Source organism: Silurus meridionalis, chromosome 20 (assembly GCF_014805685.1).
Source record: "Silurus meridionalis isolate SWU-2019-XX chromosome 20, ASM1480568v1, whole genome shotgun sequence".
Lineage (NCBI taxonomy): Eukaryota > Metazoa > Chordata > Actinopteri > Siluriformes > Siluridae > Silurus > Silurus meridionalis.
Genome location: NC_060903.1, coordinates 9,195,844 through 9,210,000, shown reverse-complemented (window position 1 = coordinate 9,210,000; position 14,157 = coordinate 9,195,844). Strand labels below are relative to the sequence as shown.

The following is a 14,157-nucleotide window of genomic DNA, read 5'->3' as shown; positions in this document are numbered from 1 at the left end:
GAAAGATTTTTAGAATTGAATTAGAACAGAAAATACCTTTACAGAATCTCCCAGGGTTTGTTAAATATTTACATCCCTGCCGCCAAGATGCTCCTGTGTCGGTCATGGATCATGAAAGTGAAACTTAAAACTGCCACAGTGGTGTTTGGATCTTTTTTATACAGTTAAAAATAGTTCAAAATGAAAGCTTCTTTCCTTTTACATTATCATAATCAGCTGTAAATTAACTTATTGGGAGAACACCGGTAGTTCTATGTCAAATGTTGAGCACCCCGATGTAACCTAAATGGCACGATCCTCGTTTCATAACACCCCTGTAAAGAGTCGACTGTGAGATTGTTATTCGAATCAGGCTCCTCCGATCAAAGCATCTAATATTCGCCTATACGTGGTCACCCCTAGTTAGTATGAATGTTTAATTACCGGAACAGCTGCCATTAGCGTTGGTTTCAGGACACTGGCATCTCCTTTACTGCCTTTTTTTATTTTGGTTGACTGCAAAGAGAAAATACACAATTTAACACAGGCAAATAGAACAGAAAGACCTCAAGAGTAAAGTTTCTAGAGGCCAAGAATATTACCATGTTCAGTTTTAAGTGCATTCGCTTCGGTTTCTGCACATGTATGTATCACTTCTTTCCTTTCCAGTGGTGTGCACTGGTTTTCCACTAGGCTCAGAGTTTTGCCTTCCTATATTCACTGTGTCAGTCAAGTCACACGTTTTTTAAACTTCTGCAGGACTCATGTTTCAGTTTGCAACAAATCAAGTCTGCCAGGGATCACATAAACGGCAGCTTATCAGCGGAATCTAATTCCCAGCAATAATAAGCTGCTGTTCTTTTTCGAGACATCTTGTGATCTCCCTGAAGAATTATAGAATCACCCCATACTGCAGCGCAAACAACCTTGGTGTAGTACCAGACAGTTCATCACAATGCTTCCGTAATTGGCTACCTGTCGCTGCATACTCCAGATTTAAAAGACCAATGATTACCTACAAAGACAAACATGGACAGCACCTACATAAAAGCACCTATAAAATGCTCCAATCTCCACACCATGTCCAGGCAAAATTTATCGTGACCAATCATCTATTAAGATATAAGTAAGCGTCAACACTTTTCTCTGTCTTGGTACCCAGGTGATGGAATGAACTTTCCCTTGGTATCTCATTGATCAGTTCAGTATAATGACATAAGATAAATGCTGTTCATGTGATTACAATTATTTATATTTTTTGCATGTGCTGTGATGACTGAAAATAGGTGTATATACCTGATCTGAAAGGGTCTGGGGCGAGGAGTAGCCGATGCGGCAGCCATGAGAAACACATACCAGCTCAGCACTGAGCTCCAACACATGTGCCAGTGGCAGGTAGCCAATAAAGGTGTCGTTCTCACTGTGCAGGTTTAAAAAATAATTAATAAATAAAAAAGAATGATTACACATTACCTGATCTGAACTCTACAATGCACAGCAGACAACTAAGAAGGCAAAGTGCTCTGTTTTGGATATTTCAAATAAAAAAAAACAAAAAAATGCATCTACAAGCAAAATAAACAGATCAGCCATAACATTAAAATCTGCATAACATTGTTTAGGTCCCCCTTGTGCCACCAAAACATCTCCAACACATTGAAGCATGGAGACATTAGCAGTAGTTCCTTCAATCCAGTATATTATAAGGTGAGCCTCCATGGATCCAGCACATTACAAAAATGTGTAATCATATTAAAATCTGAGGAATTTAGCATCAACACTCATTATGATAAGAATCAATTCATTCCTGAACAATTTTTTAAAGTGCATCAGGGCACATTATATTGTAAAAATTACAGAATATTTTGTCATTAAGGGGTCCACTGTCTGCAACAATGTTTAGATAGGTGGTACTTGTCATAATTACATTAACATAAACGCCAGGACTTAAGGTTTCCCAGCAGAACATTGCCGGCTTGCCGTCCTTTCATAGTGCATCATAATATCATAATAATCCTCCCATAAATGACACACGTGCACCTTGCATTTCAATTCAATTTTGATTGAATAGCACTTTTAACGTTTAACAGTGTCTGAAAGCAGCTTCTAACATTTATTTAGATTATGAATTTAAACCTCAATATACCTATTGAGCAAGCCACTGTTTCTGATATATTGGTTGTTCTTCTCTGGATGACTTTTAGTAAAGATTAAGCAGGAACAACCCACAAGTCCCGACTATGATTGTGGCTGCTCTGACCCAGTTGCCCATTTTCCTGCATCCAAAACTTTGATTACTTTTCACTTGCACCTAATATAACCCATCCCCTGATAGGTGCAACTGTAAGGAGAGGTCATTTACTTTACCTGTTTTCACCTGGTTTTAATGTTATGGCTGTTTGGTGTATATTTAGCTATAGAATAGCACACAAATGTATAAATACACCATATTAATGGCATAATATGAGACACGTCAACATTTTAAAGGAATTCTTACTCCAAGTTCGGGATACGGTCAGCCATGCCAGCTACCCCTGCAATGAGGTTTCCGTGAGAGATCATCACTCCTTTGGGGATTCCTGTGGAACCACTAGTGTACATGATCACAGCGATGTCTTTGGGAAGGGGCTGTCTCCGCTGCGACATCACTGGAAAAAGAAATTGAACATACCATGAATATGATCATTTTATAATATTATGTAATATTTAAGCCACCTCCCTCACCATCAACCATAATAAAACGGAAAAATTAAGGTACTAAAATAAAGTGAATTGCTGAACACTTAAAAGCCTTACTGCTCTCGGGTTTTGCTCCCAGTTCCTGAACAGAGGACATGTTGTGGACCAGAATGCCTCTGGGTAAACCAGGCCAACTGGTGGGCTTATGATCCACAATGATAATGTGTTGCAGCCTAGGGACCTCCAGCAGAATTTCCTGAGGTTATAGATAATACATATGAGAATGTCTTTTTTTTCCCCTTTTTAATCCAGAAATGTCACACAAAAATGTGCAAAACAGCAATACAGATTTCATTTCAGTATAATTTTTTAAAATAGTTTATATAGTTATAGAGGACTGAATTTTATTTATTTTTTAAATCTGGTATTTGGAAAGTAATAAACTTAAAAAAAAAATAAAAAAAAGCACAAACTGCACATTGTTGGCACAAGCAAAACAAACTCTATTGTTAAAAACCCATTTTTTTCTAGCACAATTTTTTATGATTGAAAGTTTTATGAAAAGTGGTTTTGTGGGACATTCAAGTTCAACAAACATTGTTGCTCCTCAACTATGAGTACACTGTTGGTAAGTACTCTTTAATACTCTCCATAATTTGGCCTTTTCATGGCTCTAATTTACTTATTTTGCTGCACAATAATAGTCTTTTATTTTCTTAACAATTAGTTGTCATGGCCAAGTTTCTATTAGCTTGTGTGTTATTGCTATATATTAATATGCAAATGTGAATGCAAAGAAAATCTGAAATTCGGAAAGGAATAAATCCTGTGGAAATTTTGTTTGACTTAAGCAAAACTTTGTGCTAAACAGAAAATAATTTTTTAGGAGTATTTTTATGACTATAAAAACAGGTCTATAAAGTAAGTAAAAATAAACAATTAATACAGTGCCACTGCTCAGTGTGTTATGATTAGAAACCAGGGATTGAGTTTCTTTGTAAGAATGTTACATTTAGAATAATCCCTCACTGCACTTGCACAGTTTCCTCAGCAGAAATACATGTATTTGAAAGATTTAACACTTAAAGGATAAATGGTGTTAGTAATGCCGTTTTGTATACAAGAGATATTTTTTATACAGGGTTATTCAAAAAGAATGAACCAATATCATTCATATTAAAATTTTGTTTCAATATTTTATTAAGAAAAAGAAATACAAAACTCCAGCCAAGTCACATGTTTTATATTCGCAATCAACTTTTATTTCCTGTCTTAAAAGTGTTCAATGTGACCCCCATCTGCAGCACGGGTAACATCGATGCGATAAGAAAATCCCTCCCAGGTGCGTATTAGCGTATCACGAGTCACTGAGTTGATCTCTGTTGTTATTCGATGTTTACGGTTATCGAGGTTAGTGGGTAGCGGTGGAACATAAACACGGGAATCTCTTTTGTACTCAACATGTACTCATGTGGGTGCTCTGTTCCCAAATACCCACATTGTGACGATTGACTGTGCGGCTTAAGTGAAAAGTCACTTCATCACTAAAAATTTAACGTGAAATAAGGGTTTCGTCTTCTATCATCTCCAGCATCAAATCGCAAAATTCATTTTTTCAACATTGGTAAGTGCCTGAGCAGAGCTGCAGTGGTTTCAAATGTAGACGTCTTCTTAGCACAAGCCAGATAGAGGATTGAGGGATCGCAAGCTCACGGCAAGCTCGATTTGTGGACTTCAGCGGGCTCCTCTCAAACGCAGCACGAATTCTCGCCTCTTCTTCTTCTTCTTCTTCTCTAGGCTTCTCCCATTAGGGGTCGCCACAGCGGATCATCCGTCTCCATACCCCTCTGTATACCACTCTCCATACCCGTCCTCTTTTCCCCCTTCCTGGTGGCTCCATCCTCAGCATTCTTCTAACGATATACCCAATGTCCCTCCTCTGAACATGTCCAAACCATCTCAATCTCGCCTCCCTCACCTTGTCTCCAAAACGTCCTGCATGCGCTGTCCCTCTAATAAACTCATTTTCTAATCCGAAACTCGTGGTCGTCCTGGACTTTTCCCTTTACACAGACACCCACTCTCTTGAAATTGTCTAAAACCACCGTCGGATGTTCTTAGGAGAGGGCGGATTAATGTCAAACCGCCTTCGAAAAGCACGCTGCACCATGACAACTGGAACTTCGCGAACTTGAGAACGCAGGGCGCATTTCGCAGAGGACTCGCCATTCCAAAGGTTAACAAACAACTGAACGTTTCCGGAAGAACCCTGTGCCCCTGTGGCAGCCATTCATAACTAAGACAACTAATCTTTCAAATGGTCACTGACTCATATCATGACGATGCTTGAGAACTGAAGCCATGCGTCATGATATCGGTTCATTGCTTTTGAATAACCCTCTATTCTAATTCAAAGTTTGGGCTAGTTATACCATATGAATTTAATAGTGTGGTCATAATACATTATGAGAATTCCATTTGAGAATATAAATTGTCCTCACAGCCACAACTGTCATTCTGTAGTGTCTGTTCTGTTGATAGATAAAGTCAAGGTATCTAAGTTAAGGCAGTAACTTTAAATTCTCTGACACAAAAAAGGTCATCAGGCTTTGAGTTTCACAGTAAAGAGAACATTAATTATTTGGTTAACTTTGGTAATAAATGAATAAAAAGAATATCGCTGTTATAAGATGTATAAAATGGTTCAGGACAGTTTTTTTATAGTGGCATCACATCACCCCACTCTTGTTTTTTTTTTCCCTCAAAACAGTTCAGTTTTTTGTGTTTCCCCTTCATAACCTAGCAATATTCTGGATACTTTCAGTGCTGTCAGGTGATGACAGAGTGCTAACCTTGAGGCGACTCTGCAGCAGGTCTTTACTAGTTATGATGTGCGTGACCTCTGTCTCGTTGAGCCCATGGGCTATTGCTGCCCCTCCCAGAGTAGAATATAGAGTCACCACTGTTTGGAAAATGTGGAAGAGAAAGAAAGAAAAGGTGAGGCAGACACCAAGGATACAAAAATGAATCAGCAGAAAAGATAAATATGAACTCTTACATAAGTCTGAAGTCAAATTAAGCAGATAGCATTTAATGTACAAGCAAAATTTCGATACTGTACAGTCATGTAAGTGGAATATATTTATTTAAATATACGCGAAATTATCCACCAAAAATCAGACTGTTTCTGAGACGATAGCCTGGGGTGCAACTGTCCAGCTAAGAATAGCAATGGAATCGTACACTGGAAGATGATAGTGTTATTGACCTGACATTCACTTTTTTCGCTTACTCAACAAGAGCAAACAATTGAGATGCTAAACTGACCTGAGAGAAAACAATGTTACATGGGTTTATGAATGAATGTAAGCTAGAGAGTGTGTGTTTATTATTTATAGGGCTTACATGGGAAGTTGTACATGAAGCAGGCCTGTGCTGCTATAATCCATTCGGCACGAGTCTCACAGAAGATAGCGATGTTACACTGAGGCTTCTGACCCAAGGCTGCCAGGCCACTCCCGAACCTCTGGGCGAGCTGAAAGGTTTCCTCATATGACAGCCAGTTGTAATTACCCAAGATCACCTGCAAAGAGAAAAAAGAAAAAAGAAAAAGACCTTGACTTCACTATTGTCTTTACCAGAAACAATTGAAAATAATTGGATTTTCTAATTATTCTGTAGTAATATGCAGAAAATTATACAGAAAATAAATAATAGCACATTGAATATTCAATGTAAATAATTGTATTACTTTATATTGGTCTAAATTATTGACAATTATTTATGATTGCTATTAACACTTTCATCCACTTATGCCTGTAATCTGTTTTGACTAAACAATCTGAGTGACCAACATGCTTACAGATTCATCAGAATCACCGATTTAAATCTGTGACAGCCTTCTTATCGATTCTATTTGGAGATGCCAATCAGCAGTGAGTATTTCCTTAGCAATTATATAAAACGGCTTGTTAGTGCAGTACAATGCTTTAAATTGTTATGCACTTACAAGCACAGCAGATCATCCAGATCATCTGGTTCTCACATAATATGGCACTATGAACACTACTTAAAAGCTCAGGGTTGTGTGAGCAAAGAACAAAGAACGTTATCTTTGGTATTTTTACTGGAGATTTCCATCGGTTTTAACAAGAAGGAGCGCTTTCCAATATAGATGTTCATGCAACAGTAATGAGCATATGTAGTAAAATCTACATACAATCATAAGTCTAAATATTTGCATTGGAAACAATGAAAATTTTATTCAAAGCAAAATTGAGTTTCACCAAAAATTGCCAAATATCTTAATTACACAGGGCAAAGGTTTTCCTGCTTATAACAAAGCAGCAAGGCCCCTAAAGCAGCTTCCACAAAGCATCTTAAAATGAAAATATTGTTTTGACAGGATTCACAGCCTTTCCCAAGAGTACAACTAGTGAAAGCGCAAACTTTAAGGCACCCAAACTTAAAAAAAAAAAAAAAAAATCACCCCAAGCTAATGGTGTATGCCTGTGTGCTCATATTTTCTTACCTTTTTGAACACTTTTCCACTGGGTTGCACTTCATCTTCCTCACTGAGCACCTCACGGGTACCGAGACAGTCCCTGTGAGCAAAGTGTTTAACTGCATACTCAAACACTTTATCCAGAGTTCCCATTCCACCATGGAGTTCTGAAACAAGATGCTTCAGGCTGCCGATTGCCCGGTATGGTCCGGCTGGATTCCCGGTAACCTGTCAAACATGGCAACATGTGACATCATAAAACTGTATTCTCGATAGACACAAATGAAACGTACTTAAAATCAGCACCGTACACAAGTCACATTCATAACATTTAATCCATGTTGTAAATGTAATGCAAATAAATCAGTGGTTATTTGTTTTGCTTCATGGTGAGTGTATTCCCCAAAAAATGCTGAAAACACACTTGGGTTAAATTCAAATAGGGATAAACATTACACATAAAGCACACTCAGCGAGAGCAGGGAAGTCTGAACTTACTGAGCGTGCCTTGATGCGTTTGGCCCGGGCCTGGTTGGACCCTGCTCCAGACAGGAAGTACCAGGGTATAAAGGTAATTAAGGAGTAGACCCAAACCACAGAACGAAAGACGTGCATGAAAAGAGGAGGCACATCCTCTTTCAGCTTCATCCTGATGAAAAAGTGAGGAAAACACAAAGGAGGGTGGAGAGAACTAAAGATATGTTTTTTTGCGTTAGCAGTTTTTTTTTGTCCTTGATTTCTCTCTGTTACACTTCTCTTTTTTCTTTGCAACAATATTCCTCTCGCTTTTTTGTAGATGATGCCCCCTCCTCTGGAGTTTTTCAGGCTATGATATGTCTCCTCTTAGTTGCTGATTGTGCCAGCAGACAGGACAAGAAGGTTCCTCTTCCTTTTTTCCACTGTGCCAGTTTTTTTTTTGTTGTTTTGGTAAATCCTCTTGCAAGTAAGGAGCAGCTAAAACAAAAGAATAATTAGATTTTATAAGGTGTTAAATCACTTTAAGAAAAAATGAGAAATATACAGGAATAAAAGACACACCGTATAAAGACTGTGTTTGTGTATAGTCACATAGTATGTGAACTGGGATATTTTTTGCACACGTCAACCACACATGATGCACTTTATGTGGCGAGGACAAGTTACTTTGGTCCTTCGCTCTGTGGTTTTCTGTTATGCAGCTTTATGTTGTTTTATGTAGCACCAGGGTTTTGGAAGAACGTTGTCTCATTTCATTGCGTACTGAGTCAGCTATTCAGACGCTCACCACCAGACGCTTTGATAGTATTTATAGCTCTTACATCATTAACAGATATGTGTGGTCAATAACAAATCTGCTAAAAATTTACAAACTAATTCAGGGTACGAACGGTAGATCGGAACTCGTCCGTATGGTGGGGAGCGTCTGTAGATGGTTGAAATGACAATTAAAGCTTCTTGACTTGACCACCTTTGCACTAATGGAAAAAACTTAAATATACTTTATAACACTTAGTGCAGCATGTTTGAATCAAGCTACATAACAGACAGCTTTTGCCTCTACATAGAATTAGTATCTATAGAACTCAGTGTTTGTGAACAAGGCCGCATGTGTTTCACCAGGGAGGCAATTGTCCGTCCTAAATTCTCCACTATCTCACCAAGAGAGCAGAGAGGGAGAAGTCTGAGCCCTAAACCCCAAACAAAAACAATATCACTAAACACTAGTGTGTTATTTCTACATATAAAATAAAGATACAGTCTGAAGAATCATGCAGTGCTAATTATAGGAGGACGAATAAATTAAAATGTTATAAAATCTTCTGTAACCCCAAATACTGTAAATAAAGTGTGTAAATAAGCTCGCACAGGGAAAAGCAAACTTACAAGGAATATTTCCTCAATTAACACTTCCTCAAAAATATTGATTGATTAATGGTTTATTTTAAGAGCTTCTTGAGAAACACGTCAACAGCTATAGTTTTGCAATTTTACACACTGACAAGATCTTCACCTTTGACTGATGAGTAAATGGATAATGAAAAGATCCAGTCAAGTTGCGTCAGGTTTACTGATAACAAATGGATGACCTTAAGTTCTTACTTTGCGCCATAGAATGGCTGATAAAAACCTAAATGTCATATTTTATATTTTGATACCGGGAATGAGGCCAGCAGCAGGCTAGAATTACATAACCACTGAAATGTCAGTATAAACAAAATGAGATGAGACTTACTGAAAGAATCTATTATGTATGCTGATTGTTCAGGAAACAATCAGCATCTTAATGAAAGTCTTTCAATAACCTCTGGAGTTTTATTATCCCAGAACAAAGATTGCTTTGGGTCACTGTGTGACAACTGGGTCTCTCTAACAAAGTTTCACATTCCTTACAGTTTCCTGTTTATCAGTATCTCACAGACATTAATGAAGCAGAAGTGGGTCTCATGTGAATGGTAGATTCATAAACAGTTCAAATATATAAAAATTTGTCTGCACCATAAACCTGTTATTAAACTATATCTGTTCCCAGCAATACCCAAATATATCTCAGCTGCACTGCACCAATATAAAAACAAGCTTCCTTCATATTTATTTCTCTGTCAGTGTTTAATGCTTTTAAATATTTTAGCGACTGCCTGCAGATCAAACTTGACAAAACGAGTCAAACAATTAAACAAAAACAACAACAACAAAAACAACATCTAAAAATCAATGCTGATTTAAAGAAAAAAAAAAGATAAAAATCAATGCTTACACTGTTCACCAAATGTCAGTGTTTAATGAGGAAGCAATATAATGCTGTATCAAGTTTGACAAGATTGTCAACTGACAAGAGCCTGACTATGGAGACGATTATACAAAACTGCAAAGTAAAAAAAACGTGTCAAAGGAGAGAGTAACTGCAAGACTTCAGGTCTTTCAGTATACAGGGGGAGTCTACAGTTATAACAGGGCAGGCCACCAAGAACATAAATAGCTGTGGTTATTAATGCAGCATACTGTGACAAATAGGTGGTTAAGTGTGCTAGTCCTACTACATTACAAAATACAAAAGGTTTGTAGAAGGTTTCACTTCTGTCACTAAAGTGAGAGTGTCTAGAACTTTGGTTCATATATTTAACAGCCTGGGTAACTTCAAAACAAAATAGTTTGGGTCCTTTCATAGCTAAAGAAAGTAAATACAGTAAATAATAAAGTTAATAAAAAATAAAATCACTACCTGGACAAAGACTTGTGAACACCTAATCATCACATTCATATGTTCCTGTTGAACATTGAGTTTCAGCCCTTCTTTTCAGTTAGAACAGGTTTTATCCAGGCCACTTGAATTCTTCCAAAACCACCTAGGCAAAACTTGTCTTAATGAAGCTCCTTTTGTGCAGAGAGGTGTTTTCATGCTGGAACAGGTTTGGGCTCCTTACTTTCATTGAATGAAAAAGTGACTGCTACAGCATACATAGACACTCTAGATCAGCGGTCCCCAACCTTTTTTGCGATTTAATGTAAGACAATATCTTCACGGACCGGCCTTTAAGGTGTGGCGGATAAATACAACAAAATAAAATGATACATCCGGCATAGAAACTGGTATTTTCTAAATATATTAATAAACGTAAATCCACTGTGTTGTTTATTGTTCATTTTGCTAGCTTAGGGGTTTCAATTTAGCAGTAATGTATTATGTGTTAGTGGCCGGAGCAGCCCCTTTAAGAAGGTAGCGGATGGAGGTAAGACATGTGACCAAGGCAAGCATCTTGACACGCATCAAGAGTGAGTCATAGACAGATGTGGCGGAAAGAATCCGGTAATTTTCCAAAATAAAATATCGTTTAGAATCAGATAATAAATAAAACGGAAATAATGTAAATTATGTATTCTTTCTGTGCGGCCAGGTACCAATTGAGCCACGGACCGGCCGGGGGTTAGGGAACACGTGGTCACGTGTCCACATCGTGTGCCAATTACCCTTTTACACTTCACAGCTCCAGGGTTCCACATGGGTTTCCCCCCATGTCCCAAAAAACATATCAATTAGGTTTAAGTGTGCATGTGTGTTCATAATATGTCCTGCAATGAGCTTCAAAATCCTGTTTTACACCCAGTTCCCAAGCTAGTCTCCAAATCTACTTTGTCCCTAAGCATTAGATTACCGTAAAGGTACAAAATTAATGAACAAATGAATGAATACAAGTGAAGCATTTCATCAGGTTTCCTTCGTGTGTATATCCTGACTACTTACTATGACTCCAGGAGCATCAACAGCTCCTGAAAAGGGTTGAACACTGATTACTGATATTCCATAACAATTCATTCATATATAAATGAAATTGCTTGCCTATACTTACAGTGGTGTGAAAAAGTGTTTGCCCCCTTCCTGATTTCTTTGCATGTTTGTTACACTTTACTGTTTCAGATCAACAAAATTTACTGTTTCAGATCTTCAAACTAATTTAAATAGTAGTAAAGGATAACACAAGTGAACACAACAGTTTTGAAATGAAGGTTTTTATTATTGAAGGAAAACTAAATCCAGAACTTCATGGCCCTGTGTGAAAAAGTGTTTGCCGTCCTGTTAAAACGTTCTCCAGCCACACCCAGGCCTGATTACTGCCACACCTGTTTGCAATCAATAAATCTCTTAAATAGACCCTGCCTGACAAAGTGAAGTGTACCAAAAGTTCCTCAAAAGCTAGATATCATGCCAAGATCCAAAGAACTTCAGAAACAAATGAGAAAGTAATTGAGATCTATCAGTCCGGAAAAGGTTTTAAAGCCATTTCTAAAGCTTGGGGACTCCAGCGAACCACAGTAAGATCCATTATTCACAAATGGCAAAAACATGGAACAGTGGAACCTTCCCAGGAGTGGCCGGCCGACCAAAATTACCCTAAGAGCACAGCGACGACTCATCCAAGAGGTCACAAAAGACCCCACAACAACATCCAAAAAACTGCAGGCCTCACTTGCCTCAGTTAAGGTCAGTGTTCATGACTCCACCATGGGAAAGAGACTGGGCAAAAATGGTCTGCATGGCAGAGTTTCAAGATGAAAACCGCTGCTTAACAAAAAGAACATAACGGCTCATCTCAGTTTTGACAGAAAACATCTTGATGATCCCCAGGACTTTTGGGAAAATACTCTGTGGACTGACGAGACAAAAGTTGAACTTTCTGGAAGGTGTGTGTCCCATTACGTTTGGTGTTAAAGTAACACCACATTTCAGAAAAAGAACATTATACCAACATTAAAATATGGTGGTGGTAGTGTGATGATCTGTGGCTGTGTTGCTGCTTTAGGAGCTGGAAGATTTGCTGTGATAAATGGAACCATGAAATCGGCCGTTTACCAAAAAATCCTGAAGGAGAAAGTCCGGCTCTCTGTTCGTGACCTCACGCTGAAGCGAACTTGGGTTCTGTAGCGGGGCAATGATCCAAAACACGCCAGCAAGATGTTGGAGTGGCCTAGTCAAAGTCCTGTGCCACTCCTGTGGCACAACCTTAAACCTTAAAAAAGTGGGTAATGCTCAAAAACCCTCCAATGTGGCTGAATTACAACAATTCTGCATAGATGAGTGGACCAAAATTCCTCCACAGCGCTGTAACAGACTCATTGCAAGTAATTGCAAACGCTTGATTGCAGTTGTTGCTGCTAAGAGCGGCCCAACCAGTTATTAGGTTTAGGGGGCAAACACTTTTTCACACAGGGCCATGTAGTTTTGGATTTTGTTTCCCCTCAATAATAAAAACCTTCATTTAAAAACTGCATGTTGTGTTTACTTGTTTTGTCTTTTATTACTATTTAAATTAGTTTGATGATTTGAAACATGAAAGTGTGGCAAACATGCAAAAAGGGGCAAACACTTTTCACACCACTACATAAACACATAAGTGGGCGGGAAAAATATAGCACAACACAAACAGTACATATTAATAAACATAAGGTACATTTGGAGACGATGGTTGTGCTAAAAATCACGCCACCCCTGGACTATGAATGGTTTATGACACGCGCGTGTTAGGTTCAGATCTCCATAAGTCTGAACTACCTGCTAGCATTACAGTCCCGAATCATAGTTAGCTTGCTCCTGAATTCTGACTGAAATCATTAGGATTATCATGGTACCCCTGCTATGGGAAGTCCTATATCAATTTTAATAGCATTTACAAAGCATCCTGTGGACGAATATGTTTTCAGGAGTAACAACCACCTCGATCAACAGCTACTATTGCCGCCAAAATAGAATGCGCAGCTGTGAGATATGGATGCTAATGGTGTCGCGTGCGCAAGCTGACTCACGCTTCACCTCACTCATAAGATCCCACAGCAACATAGTTTGACTTTTTGCACTACAGATTTGGTTTCCTTCCCTAAACATCATTTATATAAGGAGTGGGAGTCATAAAAACTATACATCAGATACACGTATCTAGTTAATCAGCAGTGAAAGCCCGCTAGCTGCATCACACTGGCTGGAATGGCCAGCTACGTGTTGTGTTGTGGTATGGTATAGTATAGTATGGTATGGTATGGTATACTATTATATGGTATGGTGCATGAGGCTGATATAACTACACAGAAATACGGACCATTTCGGCTGACAGCGGTAAAGTCATGAAAATAAATATTTGCTATCACAATTAACATTCATGCATGCAGCTACATAAACAGAGCCCAAGACTGCAAAATACGTCTGCGACACCATTACTTAATCACATCTGCACAGCTGCTAAAAGACAATGGAAACAAATCTCACCTTCTTCTTCAATTGATCAGATTATAGGCGTGTGAGGGGCAATATGTATAGCATTAAAATAACAACCCCGATGTCAGGGACTTTGTCAGAAAACCATTACGCGGGAAAGAAAATAAACAGAATAGCATAGCCGCGAAGAAACGTCATCCACACTATAGCTATATGGCGCTTTTTCAGTTTCTGTCGCCGGTGCGGCCCTGACTGTCAGACCGGAAGTGCTGCCAACGCTGTCAACAGGACGGGGCCATTTTCTGGAATCCGA

The 14,157-nt window shown here is 38.5% G+C and overlaps 1 protein-coding gene across 2 annotated transcripts in view; it reads right to left on the bottom strand.

Annotated features, from left to right (window-relative positions):
* acsl3b (acyl-CoA synthetase long chain family member 3b) overlaps positions 1-14,142 on the bottom strand; it is an 18,686-nt gene extending 4,544 nt beyond the window's left edge. Inside the window, exons 1-10 of one of the 2 annotated variants that reach the window (XM_046876902.1) lie at positions 13,896-14,142; positions 11,382-11,407; positions 7,661-8,116; positions 7,190-7,390; positions 6,064-6,241; positions 5,511-5,620; positions 2,776-2,914; positions 2,477-2,627; positions 1,276-1,399; positions 424-495 (exon numbers count right to left, since the gene is read on the bottom strand). In XM_046876902.1, the coding sequence (XP_046732858.1) occupies positions 424-495; positions 1,276-1,399; positions 2,477-2,627; positions 2,776-2,914; positions 5,511-5,620; positions 6,064-6,241; positions 7,190-7,390; positions 7,661-7,810 (1,125 nt within the window). In that variant the 5' untranslated portion in view covers positions 7,811-8,116; positions 11,382-11,407; positions 13,896-14,142. The remainder of the gene's footprint in view (positions 1-423; positions 496-1,275; positions 1,400-2,476; positions 2,628-2,775; positions 2,915-5,510; positions 5,621-6,063; positions 6,242-7,189; positions 7,391-7,660; positions 8,117-11,381; positions 11,408-13,895) is intronic. The other variant, XM_046876901.1, reaches the window with a different exon arrangement.
* Between the last annotated feature and the right edge of the window lie 15 nt (positions 14,143-14,157).